General features: G+C 35.7%; 1 protein-coding gene across 3 annotated transcripts in view; it reads left to right on the forward strand.

Moving 5' to 3' along the window:
• Positions 1-21,644, forward strand: part of SLK (STE20 like kinase) — a 56,731-nt gene extending 35,087 nt beyond the window's left edge. The window contains exons 12-20 of one of the 3 annotated variants that reach the window (XM_060126645.1): positions 1,163-1,342; positions 3,776-3,868; positions 11,246-11,375; positions 11,974-12,098; positions 12,614-12,802; positions 13,357-13,482; positions 14,660-14,773; positions 17,976-18,160; positions 18,268-21,644. In XM_060126645.1, coding sequence (XP_059982628.1) covers positions 1,163-1,342; positions 3,776-3,868; positions 11,246-11,375; positions 11,974-12,098; positions 12,614-12,802; positions 13,357-13,482; positions 14,660-14,773; positions 17,976-18,122 — 1,104 coding nt within the window. In that variant the 3' untranslated portion in view covers positions 18,123-18,160; positions 18,268-21,644. Of the gene's footprint in view, positions 1-1,162; positions 1,343-3,775; positions 3,869-11,245; positions 11,376-11,973; positions 12,099-12,613; positions 12,803-13,356; positions 13,483-14,659; positions 14,774-17,975 lie in introns of all 3 variants that reach the window. The other 2 variants (XM_060126647.1, XM_060126646.1) reach the window with 2 other exon arrangements.
• Positions 21,645-22,526: the final 882 nt, after the last annotated feature.

The raw sequence follows: 22,526 nt of genomic DNA on the forward strand, positions 1-22,526 counted from the left end.
AAAGTTCTTAGGTGTGCCTGTTGCTGTATAACTTTTTATTGTTACAATTTGACCTCTCAGAATTAGAATCCAAGATTTAAACCAGTCTAGAGCAGTTGTCTTCAAACTTGGCTGAGTATTAGAACTTCCTGGGGAATTTTTCAAAATACACTTACTTCTCTAGCTACTACAGTTAAGCTTCCACATACCTTTTCACAGCTGCTAGAGAAGTTAGTGCTGACTTGTAAAGGGTAATTGTCACCGAGTCTTTAAATTTTTACTTTGTGTTCAAAGTTGGAAAAGGAATTATTAATGTGATATAAAATTTTAGTAACTTATGTTGAACATGTAGCTTAATGTAGGTTAGAAAAAAGATCATCTGAAATGTTATAGGATTCATGGTTGATTATAGTACTTACATTTTTATAATTTTAAGTGGTAAGGATTGTTTTGTGTGAAGGTTGCATTGCTGATTACATATGTTGGATCATAACTTAGAATTCCTAAGAAAATTATGAACTTTTGTTCTCTTTGAGTATTTTTACAGTACTTATATTCTGTTTTTTCAGAACCTTATAAAAACTGTTTCTCCCCCCCCCATATTTTCCAAAATATTTTGCTTTTTAATTTTTTTAAAAAGGAAACACCCTTTACAAATACCTGTGTCTAAAATTGCAATGTTACTCAAGTATTATATAAGCAGGAATCTTTTGTTGAGAGAGTAGATTTATAATTCTAAAAGGTTTGTATCAATGAAATATGATGTTTAAGAATCTTAATGAGGAAGAGTAAATTTGAAAATGACAAGTAATGGTACGTTTTTAAAATAGACTTCAAATGAGACCTTTGATTTATCAAAAATTTTATAGGATAAATATTGAAAATTTTCTTTAGTATTTCATAGCAACTGGATATTCTTCTAGATTGTCTAAAATTTTTGAACATTCTACACTTGTACAATAGAAAAAAGTGTTTCCCATATTAGAAAAAAACGAAATGCACATCTTTTTGAAAAATTTTTAAAACATATTTGAGTGCATTTGAACTTGTTCAGTATTGCAAAGGGTACATATGACGTCACTCAATTTAAATGCCAGTTATGTGCTCTTAGTAAACATCTTCAGTATAATGATATGAGCGTTAATGTTAAAGTTAAATGATCTTGAGCTACATCATTTTACAGAGCAAGAAACGACAATATGACCAAGAGATTGAGAATCTAGAAAAACAGCAGAAACAGACTATTGAACGTCTAGAACAAGAACACACAAATCGCTTACGAGATGAAGCCAAACGCATTAAAGGTGAACAAGAGAAAGAGTTGTACAAATTTCAGAATATGTTAAAGAACCGAAAGAAAGAGGTAAGTGTAACTACTGTTTTTAATGTACACTTAAGACTGTCTAAGGAATTAAGATAATACTTGGTAGTTAAATGGCACTCATTCATTTTTGTTTTTGGTCTTCCCAGCAGTTATGTAGGGTAGTAGTAAGGTCAGATGTTATCTCATTTTACTGCCAAGAAAACTGGAGTAGAAGAGGTTTTAATGGCCTGTTCAAGTTCACAAGCTATTATTAAATGTCCAGCTAACCCTTGAACCAAGTCTTCAAATTGAGTGTAATCCATTTTCCTTTCAACCTATCACTTCTCCTTTATTAATGCAACATTTAAGGCCTGACATAGTAATGTTTTTTTTCAAGAAAGCATACTATGTTCTGTTTGCCGGTGGCAATAATAATTCATCTTAATATTTATTTGTAATATTTAATTCATGCTTAAAAATTTTTTTTCTCTTGATTAGCTTGATTACCTTTCTTAGACTTTGTGTCAAAACAAAAGCTGAGTAAGCTGAAATTTGAAATAATATCTTTAAGTTTATCAAATTGTGAGATACTTTGAAGAATCACAGGTGGAAAATATCTGTAAAGTCATTTGATTATGATGAATTTTTTCATTTTTCCTGAAACTGTTCCATATTGTCATAGAATCTATTTGTGGTATTATTTACTATAAAAGATTGTCATTGTTTCAGAAAGAGGATTTACATATTGTATTAGTGTGTCTTTTTCTTCCCCAATTAAAATAACACTAAGAGAGCTTTTACATATTAGTAGTTTTGAGAGATAATTTTATAATTTATTCTGTTCCTTTAGTGTAAGAGGAGAATTTATCTTTTCATGATATGAAAGACCCCAGGACAATATTATGATCAGTTTTATTAGTTTTGGAACACACTAATATCAGCCAAACTAGTGAATACATTTTCACTTTTGTTGCATGTCCCAAGTACTCAGATTCATTGATTTTAACAATGAAATTATGCAGATAATGGAACATCATTTTGCTGAACTTGAGGATCTGCTTTAAAAAGGATAGAATCAAGCGTTAATAAATACAGTGCATTCTATGATTTCTTTAGATAAAGATAAATGAAATGGTATATAGCCTTTTGATTTGGCTACCATTTCTAAAAATTACTGTTTTATTACTGTTTATTATATTTTATATAGAATTGCTCTATATACCATGATGTATGCCTTTACTGTATTAACTAAATATTAATTTTCTTGAAACCATGAGTAGTTTTTATTAAGAGGTTACTTTTTAATATCAGGTTAAATTTTGTAGGCAAGTATATGATTTAATTATAGATATATAGAAGTTTCTAGTTATTGTTACTGTTTTGGACTAGGAGAGGTTTAGCCAGAGAACGTGTTTGAGATAGCGATATGCATATTTTAAATAATTCTATTCTGTATTTTTTTCCTTACCGCTAAACTTCTTGCATTTGGGGAGTCTCTTCTTTTTCATGGTGATTTGGTTTCATGAGAGATTACTGATGGGAAATTTTAAATACACTATGTTAAATCAAAATCAGTCTCTTTCACAGACCATCAATGGCGTGTGGTGATTTGGAATCTGGTTGCTTTTGGTGCTTCTACTTATAAACACGTGATCGTCTTTCGTAGTTGGATTACAGATCTGTTGTTAGGTGGAATACATATCTAGGGTTTTGAAATGATTGAAAGAGCTCTAAAATACACTTCATTTTATAATATACTTTATTTGGTATAATAAATCATAGCATATAAACTTATTTAATGAGGGGTTATATTACTGATTTTAAAGCTGACAATTGATTTTGGCTTAAATTATCAGCAAAGGAGAATGTATTTCTAATCTAATCCCAAAATCATCAGATGTGTTCATTTTTATTGCACCATATATAAAATAGTTTATTATGAAAAAAGAAAACTTAGTGTCCATTTGTCTCTCCTTTGTGTATTCTAATGCTTACTTTCCCTTTTGTTTTTCTTTTGATCTCATTAAGTGGATTTCATTTAGAATTATTTCATTGGTTTTATCAAGCCAATTATGAAATTTTACAGATTTATAAATGAATGGCATTTGTTTTCCTTATATCCAATATTTCAGACAATGTCAGTAGATATGTTTATAATCTTATGATCTTTCAAGGTCAGTTGAGTTTATCACCTTTAGTTCAGCGTTAGCGTTGCAAGTAATTCTTTAATGATTGTCTTAGGATCTAAAGAGAGAAAGATATGTAGGGATAATTAAGCAACTAATTTTCCTTATATGGTGTAATGTCCCTTTCTGCACTGAGATTAAGCATGTTCTATCCTTTCATTCTTTTTCACCAAACTAACACCTGTGCTAATGCATGTTGAAAGGAGCTTTTTAACAACTTGACTTGACTTGTAGCTTGTCTGCTCACATAAATGCTTGCTGTGGAGAAAGTGTTTTTCCCCACCTCCTGCATGCTTATACACTGTAGGTTATAAATGAAGTGGAGAAAGCACCCAAAGAGCTGAGAAAAGAGCTCATGAAACGCAGGAAAGAGGAGCTTGCACAAAGCCAGCATGCTCAGGTAACAGCAGCAGCTTAATGCTACTAAAAACAGAAAGCGGCAATGTTCTCACAGCTCAGTAAACCATGGTTGAAAGGGTAAATTCGGTACTTATATGATGTTGACGTCTCCTTATACAAAGGTTCCCAGGGCATTCTTTATGTAGTACTAAATTCACACTAATGGTGACATTTAAGTTGCTAACGTGAAATTAAGTGAAGTGTTTGGAAAGCTGACTCCAGATGAAATAAACGTGTATGTTAATGTATAATCCACTGTATTCTTATTTTAATCATGATGGAAGCTTGTATTTAAGTGGTAATGTCAATGGTTGATAGAAGATTTTTAGGGCAAAAGAATATAGAGGGTGAGTATACAAGCTTTATGCATACAAAAGGAATGCATATTTAAAAGGCCATTAATTTGGGAGTCCCCTTATGGCCTGGTGGTTAGGATTCCGGGCTTTCACTGCTGTGGCTTGGGTTCCTTCCCTGGTCGGGGGAACTGAGATCCTGCAAGCCTGGTAAATGGTAATGTTAAATGGTAGATCAAATACTTATTACTGTTAAACTCAACAATGTAAGCAACTTAAAACCAGATTTTAAATGTTAAGTATGTTGTTTTTCTTTTTGGTTCAGAATCCAGCAGTTACAAAAATAGACAGTTTTTACCTATATAAACCTGATTCTAGATTATGATAAGGCTGAGCCAATTGATGGGTGAATTCTCTACAAAATAGATAAATTGGTATTTTCAACAGACTTTTCTAGAAGTATCTCACATGAGTATGAGGTCTTTTATACTTGGGATCACCTTTCTTTTAATTAAGCTTGCACTCAGCTGGGAGGCAAAGAGAGAAGTGAGCTCAGTTTGTAGTTACAGATGTTAATGAAAGGAAGAAGAGACATGGATTATTTATTTGTTGCTTTAAATTATCTTTTTAATGCGGGTTTTATGTAATTTAAAAAGTGGTTCCCAGACTTTTGGATTTTATAGATTCATGAAAAGAAACATCGAAGCAACAAAACCCTTTGGGAGGCATGACAAATGGGTTGCCGTTAAAAATTTTTTTTGTTTTTGACAAGGAAGGTTATTTGAAACTGCCCTTTATTTGTCACCATCATTTCAAAAGAGAGATGATTTTAACACCATGAAAAATAAGGAAACTATCTCAGAATTTAAAATTTTAATAAAACTAGCCTATTTGAATAAATGTAGTTGTTTTTTTCTTCCTGTGAGCCAATGAAAATTTTTGTCTTGGCCTGGTATGGGAATTACTACAAGCACACCTCGTTTTATTGCTCTTTACCTTATTGCGCTTTTGCAGTATTGTGTTTTTTACAAATTGAAGGTTCGTGCAGCCCTGCATTGGGCAAGTCTGTCAGCACCATTTTTCCAGCAGCTTTGCTCACTTCGTGCCTCTGTGTCACATTTTGGTAATACTCACAATATTTCAAACTTTTTCATTATTATATTTGTTATGATGATCTGTGATCTTTGATGTTACTACTATGACTTGCTGAAGGCTCAGGTGATGGTTAGCATTTTTTAGCAATAAACTACTTTTTAATTAAGGTATGTATGTTTTTTAGACATAATGCTATTGCACACTTTAATAGACTACAGTGTAAACATAGCTTATATATTTGGGAAACTGAAAAATTCATGTGACTTGCTTTATTGCGGTGGTCTAGAGCCGAACCTACAGCATCTCCAAGGTATGCCTGTAGTTAAGGTGATAATAGCAAACACAGCATTTACTGTATGGCACATACTGTTTTAAATGCTTTACCTATATGAACTCATTTAACCTCACAACACAGGAGATAGTTACTCATATTACCCCCATTCTACAGGTGAGGGAACTAAAGCACAGGAGGTTGAATGACTCTCCCACGTTCACGCATTTGGTTAGTGGTAGAGCCAGAATTCTCATCTAGGCAAGTTTGGCTCCATGTTTCATACACTGAACCACCACATCATACTGCCTCTTGTATTTAAGCTACCCCTTCTGTGCCTAATCTAAATTATTGGCTTGGCCCAGTGGTTGTTGGCCATGTCTTATTAATAGGTGAAGAGGAAGTCCTTGCTGGCCACACATCAATTTTGGGGTAATTTGGATTTCAAACCAGAAGATAACAATTTGGTTTAGCCTTGTAAAGGAATGTAAAGTTTTTAATTCCAAAAGGTAATATGTCAGACTCCAGAGTTGAAATTGAGGATTTAGTGTTGAATGGTAAGTGATCCAATGCTTTAATAAAACTTTGTTGGTGATTTTTCATATAATTTGAGGGGCTAGCCTGTATTTTCCAACTAAAGCTGAAAGCAGTAGTAAATTTCTATCTGTAAATTTAATGAAGAATTTAGTAATCTAACAAATTTCAAAAGTATTTCTATTTAGCTACCACTTTTGATGAAGGTGTTAACACATGATAACTTGAGTCTAATATTTTAAACTTTTTAAAGAGTTTATGAATAATAGCCATATGGTCGTGGAACTAGAATGTATTTGATCATCTAGTCCAGTGGTTTTCAAACTGTACTCTCAGGAGCTCTTGAGTTTGGAAGAAGCATCTCAAGAATCCTTCAAAAAGTGAGGACAGGGCTTCCCTGGTGGCGCAGTGGTTGAGAGTCCGCCTGCCGATGCAGGGGACGCGGGTTCGTGCCCCGGTCTAGGAAGATCCCACATGCCGTGGAGTGGCTGGGCCCGTGAGCCATGGCTGCGGAGCCTGCACATCCGGAGTCTGTGCTCCGCAACGGGAGAGGCCACAATAGAGAGAGGCCCGCGTACCGCAAAACAAAAACAAAAACAAAAAAAAGGACAGTAGGGCTCTGGGCCCCTGCTTCCAGAGCAGGACCACTTTACATCTGTTTTATAAACTGAGATTGTTTTGGTGAGTTTTTTAAAAAGAGAGTTCAACTGGTTTAAAAACAATGGCAGCAAATTAGAGTTTGGAAACCACTGATCTAGTTCAAATCCTTCATTTTACAGATGAGAAAGAGACCCCTTTGTTAAGTGACTTGTTCCAGGCCTCAGGAAACTCTGCGTTTGTATAATTATTCTTTCCATTTACAAAAAGTCATTCAGCTCTATTCTTACCTGGGAAGTGCGTTGTATTCTGATCCACAGGGCGTTGCTCAGGTCATGATTCAGTCTTTTCAGTTGTCATCTTGTGCAGTCTTCAACGCCCAAATGCAGGACGTAAGTCCCGCGTGCCTTGTAGGAGGGTGCCTTCTTCTGTTTTACCTGCTTTTTCTTTGGCTCACATGTGCCTTTTCATTGTTAGCTTCATTTGTTGTAAATCTAGAAGATTGATAGATGATAATGTCAGTGATGACAATAGTAATAACCTGACATGAACTTTATAGTACAGTATTCTTTGAAGAGTTCACATTTGATTCTCGTTGCCAACCCCTAATATAGGGATGGAGTGTATCTGTTTTACAGATGAGGAAATCGAGGCACAGAAGACTAAGTGATTTGCCTAAAGCCACAAAAGAGATTAGTGGTAGAGCTGGAACTAGAACACTTCTACTACAGTGTTCTTTTTTCTGTCTACACCACCACAAATTTTAATCTGAGATTTTCACCTTTTTCAAGAAATATCTTCTCAATAGTATTTTATGAACTTTGCACATGTGAGAAATTGAATGCTGTGGTTAGATTTTTATCTTCGTGTGAAGTGACATTTTGATTGCATATATGTTTATGTAGATGTTTTAATTATGGATATGGTCAGAAAAGCCATGTTAAAAGTGGTGATTTTTAGTTCCATTTAGTTTTCACTGTTCAAATTGTCCATAATGAATGGTGGGTTGCTATTCTCCATGTTGCAGTTTTAAATTAAGTCTGGAGTTCCAGGCTGTATTCTTTCTCACAGTTTCTGTAGGGAAATGACTAGCTTATTTAACACTGTAATTTTTGTTTGTGATGTTTGATATACACAACTGGAGTAGATAGAATACAGCTTGATTTCAACCCCTCCTTCCCCCCTCCTGAAATTATTTATTTATTTATTTATTTATATTATTGTCAGCCATTGGACTCTATAGTTTTCTGAAAGAGTAGTCAAAATGTTAATTATTTTTTGACGAGAGGGAGAAATTATGAATTACGAACACTTTTCTGATCATTACCATTTTTAGCTTTTAAGTTAAAGTGACTAGATGATGTACAAATAGTGCCACGTATCATAACCCTTTCTTAGAGTTTTCTAGAACCCAAAGCTGTATTTTTAACGTTCACAGTTATCTGACTAATAGGATAGATTCCTTATCAGAATTAAAACTTGTACATTTAAAGAACACTCATTTTACAATTTCTGTGTCCATTTTGAAATTGTTACTCTTAGTGATCAAATTGATGTGTTATTATTTTTTTAAATGAGTGTAATTTGTGCAGTCTTTTTGGAATGTAAGATCACTTTTCTTTTAGATCCTAAGAGTAATTTCTAATTACAGATTACACTGTGAATGTATTATACTTGGCTTTTGAAGTTAGGAAATTTAATGAAAGCTCAGTGATATTAAATTTTCATTTCTTTTGTGGTAATAAAATATATTAATGTGTAAGGGACCTTTTCGGTAGTTTTTGGCCTTAATATAAAAAAAAATCAAATGTGCAGTATTCTTGACTGTGTAATCATCCACACTCTGCTTGATTCTTCAAGTCCATAGCTCTGTAAGGCAGCTGGTGTCTTTGCAAACTCTGACGGTTAGGAAACGCTTCCATACATTGCCTGCCTTGACCTGTTGATCTTTATTTACCTTCTGGAGCAGCACAGTGCTAGTTCTGCCCGCTTCTATATAACAGTCTTAGCTCCTTTTTCCTCATATACTGGCCGCTTCAGGACATGCTTTTGTAGTTCCTTGTCATTCATTTTGAGTCTTGATCTCTGGACCCTTATTCCTTGCTTTGAGTTCTCTGTGGTTTACTTTTGAACTTTTCAAAGTATGTTACTAAGGGAAGGGACCCACTACTCTTTATATGGGCTGACAGATAAAACCAATTTGGGACCAATAGAGTGGAAACTCCTTGAAGGCAGTACTGTCTTTTATTAATTTTAGTAACCCTGTAAGTAGTACAGTCCCCAGCATTTACTAAGTGCTTAATAAAGGTTTTCTTTGACCTGAACTCTTATCTTGTTTAATTTAGACATAAATATAATAATATGACCAAAAACTGCATTGACAAGAAATCACGTTCACTTTTTTAGTGGCACTGGCTTATGCAGTTGACCCTTGAACACCTCAGGTATTGGGATGCTGACCTTCCGCGCAATTGAAAATTCACATATAGTTTTACAGTTGTCCCTCCGCATCTGTGGTTCCACATCTGGACATTCATCCAACCATAGAATGTGTAGTACTGCAGTACATACTTAGTGAAAAACTCCACGTTTAAGTGGACCCACACAGTTCAAACCTGTGTTGTTCAAGGGTCCACTGTGTTTACCTTTTTTAGTTTCATGTAAATATTTATTTGCCCCATCTTTTACACTTGATTTTTTTGATAAATGTGATATTTTTATTTATGATAATTTGGACCCATTATTTCTGTCCACACAGATATTTTTTAAAAGTTCTTTATGCAAACTAGTGGTAAAAATGTTGAACAAAAGAAAACTTTTGATATATCTGCAGGTTATATTGTTTATTAAACAAGTTTGCACATAGAAATTTCACAATGAAATTAGAGAATCAATTTAATTTTTATTACAAATGATATTTACTGTAGGAAAAGAGAAGCTTGACAACTTACTTTGTTATAACTGCTTATAAGATAGGATGGAGATTTTTGCATCTCTTTAAATAAAGCTCAAAAGCCTTATTCTAGATAGTTGAATTTAAATATTCATTGAGTTTTTATTTTTTTCTTTGCTGTGATAAAGCGATGTAGGTGACTGTAGTCAAGTTGGCAATTGTAAATTTTTTTTGTATAAATTTGCTCAGCATTTATTATATCTACGGAACTGACAACTTGCGTGATATTTTTGTTTAACGACACATAAGTACATTTCCTGGCCCCAGTACATAAGACCATAGCTCAATAAATACAAAAGTACATGTTATTCCACTTGCAACTGGCAATTGTATTTTATAGAGACAGTTTATTAGTCTTATACAGTAGCAATTGTATATTTGTATTTATGCTAAAATACAAATCATGATGTAGATGAAACAGCAGCATTTGTGACAACAAACTAACAGGATGTCATGGATGGTGAGACCTGATTCTCACCTCCAGAGAAACAGTAGTAAGACAAGCATCTTGAGGAGCACTGCTGACTCACTCTTTGTGCACTGAAGACCAGGCTGGTAGTGATCTAGATCCTGTCAGACTCTGTCCAAGGCCTAAAAAATAGTTCCAAAATGGATCTTGAGGTTTTATATCTCTTAGATGTGCAAGAGGAGGGATTATAGGTGAAGTGCTGCTCAACCCCAAATTTCTAAATCTATACTCAAATTGATCAGAATACCCTTGAGCTGATCACAAACTGCTGTAACAGCCAAGAGAGGGATGGAGAGCCAAATGTTTACTGGCAAAATTTGCATTTCTTCAATTTGAGTATGCTTCCTTTCCTTCTGCAAATGTATAATCTAGCATAATGACCATAAGTCACTTCAACCTTCCCTTTCCTTACACAGTAATTGAAGGATTTTTTTTGAAAGTATAAGTTTGGCATTCGGGCAAAAATAGTATGTACTCAGTAAATACTGTTGAATGAATGAGTGAATCACTTACATGTTGGTAGAATTCTCTGATTATAAGGAATTTTGTTTGTAGAGTCATAAAATGTTAACTCATTTTCCTATTTCTAGTTCACATTTCTCTAGCAATGCATTATTTCTCATTAAATCCTTAAAGTATTGTTCTTTTTAGGCACAGGCTAAAGATACAGAATCTGTCTTTCTCTGTTAGTGTAGCCATGGTATGGCTTCATCTTTATTAATAGAAAAATAGAGAGTTTAAAATCCCGATATGTTTTTCTTGTTTACTCTTTATTGCCTCTCTTCCTGAAAGACATTTCTTGTTTATTCTTGTTTTGTCCACACTCTAGTGAAATGAATAGTCAGTTTTAGAAACTGTAAATTTATTTTTTTTCCCAAAGATGTAGGGCATTTTAATTATGAGTGGGTTATGGACTTCTTTTGTATGTGTTATTCTTAATAGTTTAGAATATTATGTATTCTAGTACTTCCTTTCCGGGCTTGAATTGGGTGACTAATACATTTATGTTATGTCTATACTATATAATTTTGGTGATTTTTAAATCTAGTTGACTTTAGAAACTTGGTTCAGAAATCTTGTTAATCACTAATATATACAGAGGTATAGATAAATGGATGTTTTGCTCAGTAGATACTTATTAACTGATGGTTAACTATGTCTAATAGGAACAAGAGTTTGTTCAGAAGCAACAACAAGAATTAGATGGCTCTCTGAAAAAGATCATCCAACAGCAGAAGGCAGAGTTAGCCAATATTGAAAGAGAGTGCCTGAATAACAAACAACAGCTCATGAGAGGTATATGAAATTATGCAGCATATGTATGTATATATATATCTCAAAACATTGCAGAGATATACCTTGGAAATTATTTGAATGTTTTCTTTTGCTAGAGTGGTAGAGGGAAAGATGAAGCAACTTAAATAAGAGGAAAATACTTTATAAAATTAAGAAATACTGCAATAGAAGTGAACATAAACATATAATCCTTAAACCATCTTTTTTGTCCAGATGATGGTAGAAATATACCTGAATAATTTTATGTACTCATTATGCCTTACAGTGTTGGTATACTTAAATTGGCTACATGATAGAATGGAATTTTAAGCACTTATTTCCCCTAACAAATACCTTATTTTTTTTTCTTTCTCATTAAGATGATTAAATGGAATTTTGGTGTTGTGGGTAGGGCATTCTCCGTTTACAGGACATCAGAGCAGAACGGAAAGTGGTAATGGATATTATCTTTATGTTGGTAATATTGCATTTATAGCTCAGAATGTCCGTGTGTATTAATTAGTGTATTAGAACACTTGTATGTAAATATTAAAATGAAGACCAAAGTACATTAGTAAAAAGAGCAAAGTTACATTTTGAAATTGCTTTCTTCTTCTAGCTAGAGAAGCTGCAATTTGGGAGCTTGAAGAACGACACTTACAAGAAAAACACCAGCTGCTCAAACAGCAACTTAAAGATCAGTATTTTATGCAAAGACATCAGCTACTTAAGCGCCATGAGAAGGTTAATGAAAGGAAAATTTGTTCACTTTTTTGTTCATTTTAAAGTGTGCAGAGCTATTTATTTTTGAAACTTATATTTTTTACAGAATAAAGTTCAGGTTTCCTTTCTTTTATCCTAAAATTTCTTTGAAATTTGGAGTAATTAGTTGTATGTTGGTCACGATTGCAAACTCTTTTCTACAAATTCCAAGGAAGGTAACTAATTACAATGCTTAAAGACCTCGTATACATTATGATCTTCATCTTGTCTCTCAGAGTTAGCTATTTTGGCTCCATTTATGGTTCAGGTATCTTAATAATGTGGACTCCCTATATTTAGTATACGAGAGTCAGTATGAATCTCTTATTACTAATAGCTTATTTTTCTTATAAATTATTTTTTGCCTAGTATTTTGCTGGTTGGTATGCAACAAGGGAGAGAGTAATTTGGGGAAGCAACAGCAAAATGACATGTTTGAGCATACATGTGGGTACTGAGTATTATATCTACATCACTGGACTCTGAAACTTTCTTAGGAAACAGAACAAATGCAGCGTTACAATCAACGACTTATTGAGGAGTTGAAAAACAGACAGACTCAAGAAAGAGCAAGACTGCCTAAGATTCAGCGCAGTGAAGCCAAGACTCGCATGGCCATGTTTAAGAAGAGTTTGAGAATTAACCCAACAGCAACACCAGATCAGGATCGTGAAAAAATTAAACAAGTAAATAAGAAAATTACTCTCTTTAAGTTTAAAAGTTTTGGGTGGCGTTTAGGAGTAGCACATAATTGTGCTGTAAACATTTGGAGCTACCTTGGGCTCGCTGATGTTCACCATGGCTCTGTACACATATGGCATATACCAACTCAATCTCCCCCAGGTGCTGGCAACGGAGAGCTGTTCTCTTCCACGCCCCACACCAGATCCAGGGCTAGGCTGGTCCTAAGACCAGCTCTGGGAATAAGATGACTTGGCCAGCTTTTCAGTCAAACGTGTGGTCTCACTATACTTCTACAGTCACAGATCCCACACGCAAATTAACTGAGGTCACTAAGCAGGTAGGAGGAAGAAGGTTTTAATCAGAAGTCTCTCTCCACCTCCCTACACTCCACCAAAGCCATGACGTAGACTCCAGCTTTGAGTCCCAGCGTATTACTACTTGAAGCTTTAGTTTATTGTACTTTAAGCTTTGTTACATTCCTGAATTACACCTTTGGAAGATACAGAAATTACATTACTTGTTAACCATATTTAGCTTTTGTTTTTCTTACTTATAGTTTGCCTCTCAAGAAGAAAAGAGGCAGAAAAATGAGAGAATGGCTCAGCATCAAAAACATGAAAATCAAATGCGGGATCTTCAGCTGCAGTGTGAAGCCAATGTCCGAGAACTGCATCAGCTGCAGGTTAGCTGCAGAAGCATGAATGCAAAGATGGTACTAGATGCGCAGTACAGGTGGCTGGTTTTGAGGAAATAATAGCTACTCAGAGGAAGCTGCACATTGCTTGTGAAGATGCTGGGATTTAAAGGTTTTCTTTCCTCTGTAGACACAAAGGAAGATCAGTTTAGTATCGCAGGCACTTGTTTAGAACTTACACAGCCGTGATTAGTATAAACATGAAGCTAATTTATGATATAAGAAGTTGCATCTTTCGGGCTTCCCTGGTGGCGCAGTGGTTGAGAGTCCGCCTGCCGATGCAGGGGACGCGGGTTCGTGCCCCGGTCCGGGAAGATCCCACATGCCGCGGAGTGGCTGGGCCCGTGAGCCATGGCCGCTGGGCCTGCGTGTCCGGAGCCTGTGCTCCGCAACAGGAGAGGCCACAACAGTGAGAGGCCCGCGTACCGGTAAAAAAAAAAAAAAAAAAAAAGTTACATCTTTCAAAAGTACTATTGAGAATTTTTAGTGTATTTTGCAAAGAAGATGAACAAAGTTTTAAAAATGATGTAGGCATTTTTTTATTCTGAATTTAAAATTTCTTTTTATTTAAGGAGAAATAGTTCATTTTCTTCAAGGTTTTTGAAAAAGGTGATAAGTATATGAGAATTCTTTTCCTAAGGAATTTAAACATTACTTTAGAGAGGACTGTTTTTGAACCTTACCTGGAGTATGCAGCTCTCTAATATAATATAATATAATATAATGTATTGTAATGTAATATAATTTCTAAAATGTTTACAGTTTCAGAGTAGTGTATACATTGTGGATATGCTACATATTTGCTTAATTTACTAGAGTGGAATAGTTTCTAACCCCATGTTCTGGTACCATTGGATAAAATGCTTGCAAGTTGCCCTCTGAAGTGTCAGTTTTGTGAGTAAACCTTCTTAGAAGGAAAATCAGGATCAAACTACTTCTTTCTATTCAAGTTCTTTTCATATGGATAACAGATCTAGCCTCTAAACTTGCAAAAATGAAGTTATGACTCTTTTCATAATTCTTGGCCTTCGGTTGTTAGAGGAGAATTTCAGCCTCAGTAACAGCTTTATGTTTAATGAATACTTTATTATTTTGGAAGATAATTGTATTTGTGAAAAATTGCTAACTTGATCTGAAATTTTTTAAATCCAAACTTTATTTTCAGAATGAAAAATGCCACCTCTTGGTTGAGCATGAGACTCAGAAACTAAAGGAGTTAGATGAGGAACACAGCCAAGAATTAAAGGAATGGAGAGAGAAATTGAGACCTAGGAAAAAGGTAATTTTAAAAGCTTTAATTAAAATATGCTTGCATTCATCCATCCCTCCATCCTCCCAGCTATTGGCTCTTTACCTAATATGTGTCAGAACAGTGTCAGGGACAGGAGACACAGAGATGAAGAGTCAAAGTCCCTGTCCCCGAAAGGTTCAGAATCTAGTTGACAAGCCGTTGCAGATCAGTAGCAGCATTTGTCTGAAGGAGGTAAGCACAAGATACAGAGCAGAGGAGCACAGTGCGCCAGCAAAGGAGGAGGAGTGCATAAGTCGCTCAGGGAAGTCAGGAAGGGTCAGAGAGGAGATGCCTTGTAAGCCTAGTGAGGCTTGTTAGATGAGTAAGAGCTTGCTAGGAGGACAGACAGATTGGAGTGGAATGGGGGCAATTTAAGTACAGAAAAGAGAATGAGTGAAAATAATGTGTACAGGAATCATAAGTAGCTCCCTATCATTGTAGCATTAGAGGGAGTGTGTGCCTGTGTGTAGGCATTAGGGAGGGAGAGAGGGAAGGGATGACAGCTTTGTCTGGATGGGTCGACTGGAGCCAGATTACACGGCCCTTGTGTGCTGTGTTGATTGACAATTTAGTAAAATAGGGATGGCTTCCTACACCGCGCCAGCCAGCCAGCCAGCCAGCCAGCCAGCCAGCTATCTTCTTTGTTTGTACTTGACTCCCTGCTAGCCTGGCCCAACTGGTCAACCATTTCAACTCTGTCTTTGCTATTACTGTATGATTCTCTCTCTTTGCCAACTGTCAAACTTAAACCTTTATTTTCTCTTGGGCTTCCTGCCTGCTATACATTTCAACGATTCCTTTCTTCCATTCACCCAATGGGTTAATCAAAGAAATATGTATTTAGCACCTACCATGTGCTAATATTGTGGCTTTTTAACTTGAATTTTGTTTTTTGTTACATTTTTGAATAGGTAGTTCATTCATGTGTTTCTGCATTCAAAGGGTACACAGAGAGGTGAAAGTGAGAAGTCCCTTCTCCAGTTCCTCCTTTCACCCTTTGCAGTCTAGCTTTCGCCTCAAATTCCTCCCCAGTTGAATTGGTTGACAGTGGTCACCAGTGGCATTATCTACCTGTTCTTCTTAAAAATCTTCTTAAAATTTTCTTCTCACCTGACTTTTGTGACATACTCTCTTTCTCTGTGCTCTTTCTTTGTCATCTAGTCACCGGAAATGTAGACATTTTCCAGTTTTACACTCTTACCTCTGCTCTTTATCTTGATGATCTTGTAGATTGTCATGGCTTCAGCTGCATGTTTAAGAACAATTCCAAAACTTGTATAGAACATGAATTATAAAGTCATACAGGTCTGGGTTCAGATCTCAGTGCTGACACTGATTAATTTTGTCTCTTAACACTTCTGAGCCCAGTTTTCCTCATTTGTAAAATGAGGATGTTACTACCTCCCTAATTGGGGTTGTTAAGACAGTTAACGGAAGTGATGCGTGTACAGTACTTGTCCCAGTACTTGAGATGTGGTCAGGATCCAGTGAATGGTTGTTATGGTTATTATTTTATTGTTTTTATTATCGGTTCGTGCTCTCAGCTCTCATTTTCCATATGGATGTTCCATTCCTCCTCGTTTCATTCATTCTGTCCCATTGTCATCTCATCAAAGGTTTCTTTTTTTGATGACTGTATATAAAATATAGCTTCAATGCCTACCTCAAACACTCTCTATCCCCTCAACCTTTCTTTGTTTTTCTTCATAATATTCATCACCACCAGACACATTTCTTTATTGTGTGTCTTCTCCCACCAGAATGTAAGCTCCTTGAAAGCGGGGACATTATCTCGTTGTTCACTGATATATACCCAGCTTCTGGAACAATTCCTGCACATTGTAAATGATCAGTACATACCTGTTGAATGTTGTTGAACGTTGACTAAAGATTGTAAACTCAGTGGAGATAAAACCAAACTCAAAATCTTTTTTCTTTCATCTCCATCTCATCTTTCCCCCTCTCTCCAGTCCTACCCACCGTCAGGTGTTCTTGCTAACATTTCTGTTCTCTTAACTGACATCTAGGCTAGAAACCTGAATTACCTTTCATTTCCATCACGCCCCACATTCAATCAGATGACAAATAATTTTGACTCTTATTTCATAATATTTCTCTCTCCCTTTACTGTCTTCCTACTATTGGCTTAAAATTGTTCAGTAATGTCCTAATGGTCCTTCTGGTCTCTTGTTCCCTTTCCTCCTACTTGCCTGCCATCACCAGAGTGTTTATCCTCAAGAGCATCTCTGTTACTGTCATAGTGGTATTGATAAATCTTCATTTCCAACAGAGTAGAATATAAACGCCTCACTTTGACTTTGAAGCCTTCGTAGTGCCACACTTTGCCCATATCAGCCCTTCTAGCTTCATCTCCCACTAGCAACTTTGTTCCCAGTTCATGTTCCAGTACTGGGTATAATCACCGTTACTCACAGCAACTCCACAGTTTCCTGCCTCTGTGCATTGTTTCAGCTCACTTTGTCTGGCGTGTCTTCCCCATCCTGTCAAATTCTTATCTTTCCTTTGAAACTAAGCTCATGGTTTTCCTCTTCTGAGAAACCTTCCTATACTTCCATCTTTTCCTGTACTTTGTATTTTTACAGCAGTACTTCTCCTGAGTCACTTGTCCACAAAGTAATTGATACCTCAGATATTTATCAAGCACTTACTATATTTGTTCCATATTGTGGGGTTGTAAAGATGAATCTGGTTTAGGTGTTACCTTCAAACAGTTTATAGTTCAATGTGAAAGAAAAGACATGCACGTCAGTAATCAAAATAAAAAAATAGAAAATGGTAAGTTCCATGAGGAAGAGATGGTTAATATCAATAGTTAATAATAGGTGCCGTCTGTTGAGTACCTAGTGTGTGCTCAGTACTTTATTACCACATTTAATCCTCTCATAGCAACCCAGTCGAAGTAGATGGTATTATCGCTGTTTCATAGCAGAAGAATGAAATGATTCTGTAATATAGAGAAGTTAAGTAATTACCCCCAAGTTATCCATTCATGTGGCTGAGCCAGGACTTGAACCCTGGGCTGGCTGTACAGCCTATGGTCCTAGCTGTTGAGCAGTCTCTTCTCCCTTAGGATAACAAAGTCTGTGGGGCAAATAATTTTATCTGGGCTGTCAGAGTAAATTCTGTTTTTAATACCAGTGCATAATTTCTTTTTCCCTTCCTTTTTAAGACACTGGAAGAGGAGTTTGCTAGGAAACTACAGGAACAGGAAGTGTTCTTTAAAATGACCGGGGAGTCTGAATGCCTTAACCCATCAACACAGAGCCGGATTTCCAAATTCTATCCTATTCCTAGCTTGCATTCCACTGGATCGTAACAATGGGAAGCATTCTGTGGTTGGGTTTGTCTTCTTAAGTATGTCATTCTGTTCTCTTCATCTTCTGCCATAGTCTGTATCAGAGAGCTCACGAAGACAATCACCTGCCTCACCTTCCAGATGTTTTTTTGTTTGTTTTGTTTAGCAAAGATAAAGGGAAAGGCACTAAGACAGATGCTGGGCCATGCTGGCAAAGTAGCATCTTGCAGTAATTCCCTAAGGTGATTTTTGTATATAATCTTAAAAATTGTGTTGTTTAGATACTGTTACCTGAAAAACTGGTAGAGAGATAATGTTTAAAGTTATTTAAAAAAACCCTGTTACGTCACTTAAGTATTACTGAATATCTTTTTTCCTGACTTAACTTCTCAATGATGCCTAAAATCTATAGTTGAAACTGCTGTAGAGAGTTGGATTAATTTTTTGGTGAATCAGCTCTCATGAAAAAACTATGAGTTGCTCAAAATATGATATTGATTCAGTAAATAAATTTGTTACCTTTAAATGTTAGCATCAAACTCTTTTAAAAGAGAAAAATTATTTCAATAATTTGTCTAAAATACCTGTTTAGACATGAGCTAATAATTAAGGGTGCTGGTTTTATTAAAATAGTGCCTAAAACACTAAATTTCAGTTGAGTCTAAAATTGCATTTCCTTTTTTGATTCAACAGGGACAAAACACCCTTAGCATTAAGCATTATTTTTTAAATCTTGCTCCTATTACCAATTGATAGAAATTTTCATCCTAAAGTATATGTTGTACAAAGTTGGAAAGATGAAAAAAATAAACGGTAGCTTTTAGATGTCCAAATTGGAAATGTAAAACTCACCAAATGAAAAAAAATACGGATATAGCTATCTCAGCTTATTTCCTAAAATAATACATGAGCTGGTTAAATGAATTCTCCCATCTTAGCAAATTCTGTTTAAAACTGTTGGAGGCTGGCAGGCTCTGGGTTATATTTATGAATATATTTTTATGAAATTAATCTTAAAAGAGGCATTTGTTCAGAATAGTTTTTAAGAATTTAAAATATTTAGGCAAATATCAGAAATGACTTTTCGTTGTTTTGAGATCAAGTCATTTATATTTTGGTTTTGTTTTGTTCCATGTTTAAATTATTTACTTTGATTTGAGTGGGAAAAGCCTGAAACCTTTATCATGAGGGTGCTGATACGTGTAATTATTAATGAAATGTTCACTCTAGTCCCTTTTGAGGGTTAGAATTTCAAGCACGTGTCAGCTCGAAACAGTATTATAAACCGTATTTCGGGTGTGAGACAGTCCATTTGTAGACGAAGCTTGCTGCCTGCCATGTGCGCCTGTTCTGTCATGAGTGCCAGGTACCAAATTGTAGAAATTTCAGTTTTTCGTTATATTACATTTGAGGCTCGTGAAAAATGCAAATGCAACTTTGTGGGAACACTGATTCATGTTAAGAAAATGTAAATATCTGTAGCACTTTCTTGCAGTTAATTTGAAAACTTTGAATGCTGAACCTTATTTTTTCAGTGGTTTAGATGATTTAAAAATGCATGTGATTTTAATTTTGTAATTGTTTTGACAAGCATAATTTACTTGGACAACTTTGTAGGTAGCCTTAACTTCTGGCCAAGTTTGTTTTTTATATAAATATATATACATATATATATTATGTATGGTTGTAAATTCATACACTTATCACATGAATGTGTTACTGTATACGAAACTCTTTTAATGCTTTATTCTCAAATGCTGGGTTGAAAAATGTTTTGAAAGACTTTTAAAATATATATCTTTATAAAGTAATGTTCAGGGTGATGATGGAAATTGTTTATATTGTTATGATAGAAATGACAGTATAATGTTACCCAGTGTATTTAATGATTTATTTGAAGAGGGAGAGAGGAAGAAAGTTCTCATACCACTTTCTCCTTTGAAATTTTCAGTTTATTGGCTTTTTAAAAATTAATACTTCAGGCAGTGGACATTTTTTCAGTATCGTTTAAAGGATATCCTGTGTGCTGAATAGTTTATGGCACATAATTAATTTGGTCTGAATATTTGGTTTTCTTCCTTTCAAGTTGACAGAGTATTGAATAAAGAGGCTCAGAGTAGAACGATTGACACGCTGGTAAGTTTGTTAGCACCTCTTGCATCTCCCGTAAAACTGCCCTTTGGATTCCTTGTTCACGCTCGAGTTCTCTTTCAAAAGTGACCAGACCATGTGCATGTAGGAGCAGGACTACAGAATGATATTCATGTAGAGGTAAAAACCTTCATTTTAATACTTAAAGTTACATAAATCTTTTCAAAAGGTATTTTGTTGTATAGACCATGCTGTTTGTACCCATCCCTGCCCACTTCTTGCTGTAGGCCCTGTATTCACGTACAGAAGTGTGATCCTTCTCTCTTGCATGAAGTGTAGGTGGGGGGTTGGGGAGGGACACAGACATCTTTGAAATCAAAGAGTGCAGTCAAAGGCATTCCTGAGTTGGTGGTTTTGTTGCTGTGGCAGAATGTGCTATGAAATGCATAGAAGAAATTCTCCATGTGTGCCCCCTAATTACTCAGCCTCCCCTCCTCTCCCTGCGTGCTGTGGACACGCCAGGCCACCACGCTTCTGCAGGTCTAGCTCATGGAGCTCGTTGCACCAGGTTGCCTTTCCTAGTCCTGTCAATCCATGGTCGGGTGTGAATTGCTGAATTAGCCGCTATACTATATGGACTCACAGTTAAGCTTTTTCTTACCATGTTCTATGGGGAAGCTATAGGGTGGGTAAGGAGGAAATTTGGAGTGCTTATACCTTGCTGAAAATGTTGAAACTTTCCTGTGACAGGATACAGCAAATTGTAATTAAATATAAACCAGAACCAGAGCTACCTCTAAGTAGTGTTTCCTCAAGCACAAAGCTCTCAGGCATATGAGACCCACTGTGATGGAGGGTCTCTGATCTCTTGAGCATCAGTGAGTTTCAGAAGTGATTGTCTTTTGTAGTCTCCTAGTTCCCTTGTAACTACACACTTTTTTCCCCATTCCACACTGTGCTTAAATGACAAAGACTCTTCTGAGAAGCCAAATTCTGTCAAATGATTAGCTAGAGATATTGTTGATTACAGGGAAATGTAGAGCTGTGAGGTGGAGGCGGCGAGCTCTGTAGTTCCAGTTCTAATAGGCTTCTGGTTGAATAAATCAGTTCTTTCCTGGGAAATGATCTTTTATAGGAAATGGGATATTTTAAATGCTTTTCTTAAGTTGAAGGCACAACAGTTAATGCCACTACTGTTGCTATCCTGTGGCTGACATGGTTTTGATACAGCTTTAAAACTTCTGTTACCAAGCTTGGGGTAGAATGTGATACCAGTTTTAAATGTTGGCTGTAGCTTTTTATAATCCTTCTCTGATTTGCAGTGTAATAACTTCACAAGCTAAATTTTCAGAAAGAATTTTGTTTCAGAAAATGCCTCTTGTCTATTTGGGAGCAACATGTCTTTTCAATCATGGGGTTGGCAAATGAAAAATAAAGTTATTTCTTACTCTACTTTGGGAAGCAGTCTTTTATTGGGACTATTTGAAACTAGATTGTCCTGTGTGAGAACATTTTGTAGCATTTTTTAAAATCCTAATTATATTTTAAATCTCGCAGTCCTCCAGATCTTCTGACCCTTCAGACTTACTAGCATTCCAGACCATCTGTAGTCATCACACACAAGAGGGTCCTTTTTACTGGTAACTGGTCTTTCATTGCCCAAACCCCGCCTTTGGGTGATACTTAAAATATTTCCATCGACATATGTATATATACCTTTTTTTATGTCCTTTTTTCCCCTTGGAATGGATTGTTTTTCTCACCAAACATTTCACAAACTGTGACATCACTTCTGCTAAAAACAACCTCTTTTCATCATTCACGCAAGATTCAGTAGACATGCTAGGCTGACCATTTGGCACGTGGTCAGTTTGGATGGAGGGAGGCACAGCATGTCATTTTCTAATCCAGGAGCATTGCATACTGTGGAGCTCATGCTTGACTTTTTTTTTTTAATGAAACAAAAGAGGCTAAGATCCACCGCCATCCAGCTGAGGACATATCTCATATCTGGGTTCTGTCCAGAGAAGCTAGCGAGTTTGGGCTTTTACCGTATTTCTCTTGGGCATACGATTCTATGAAGACTTTGGGATAGCTTGGATAGGCAGATCTCATAACTAGGACAAAACTCAAAAGTCTGGTTAATCAAGGTAAGAATCATTAAAGGGGATATAATACTTGAGCTTCTAAAGCTACTATTACAAAAACAAATTGAGTCAGCCTTTAGGGAAAACTAACATATGAGAAAGGCACGATGCGTTCATTCATTATACATAAGTTTTCATTAGACAGTAAAATGTCAAACTTAATTAACCGAAAATGTTTTCTTCCTTT

Source organism: Lagenorhynchus albirostris, chromosome 16, assembly GCF_949774975.1.
Source record: "Lagenorhynchus albirostris chromosome 16, mLagAlb1.1, whole genome shotgun sequence".
Classification (NCBI taxonomy): Eukaryota; Metazoa; Chordata; class Mammalia; order Artiodactyla; family Delphinidae; genus Lagenorhynchus; species Lagenorhynchus albirostris.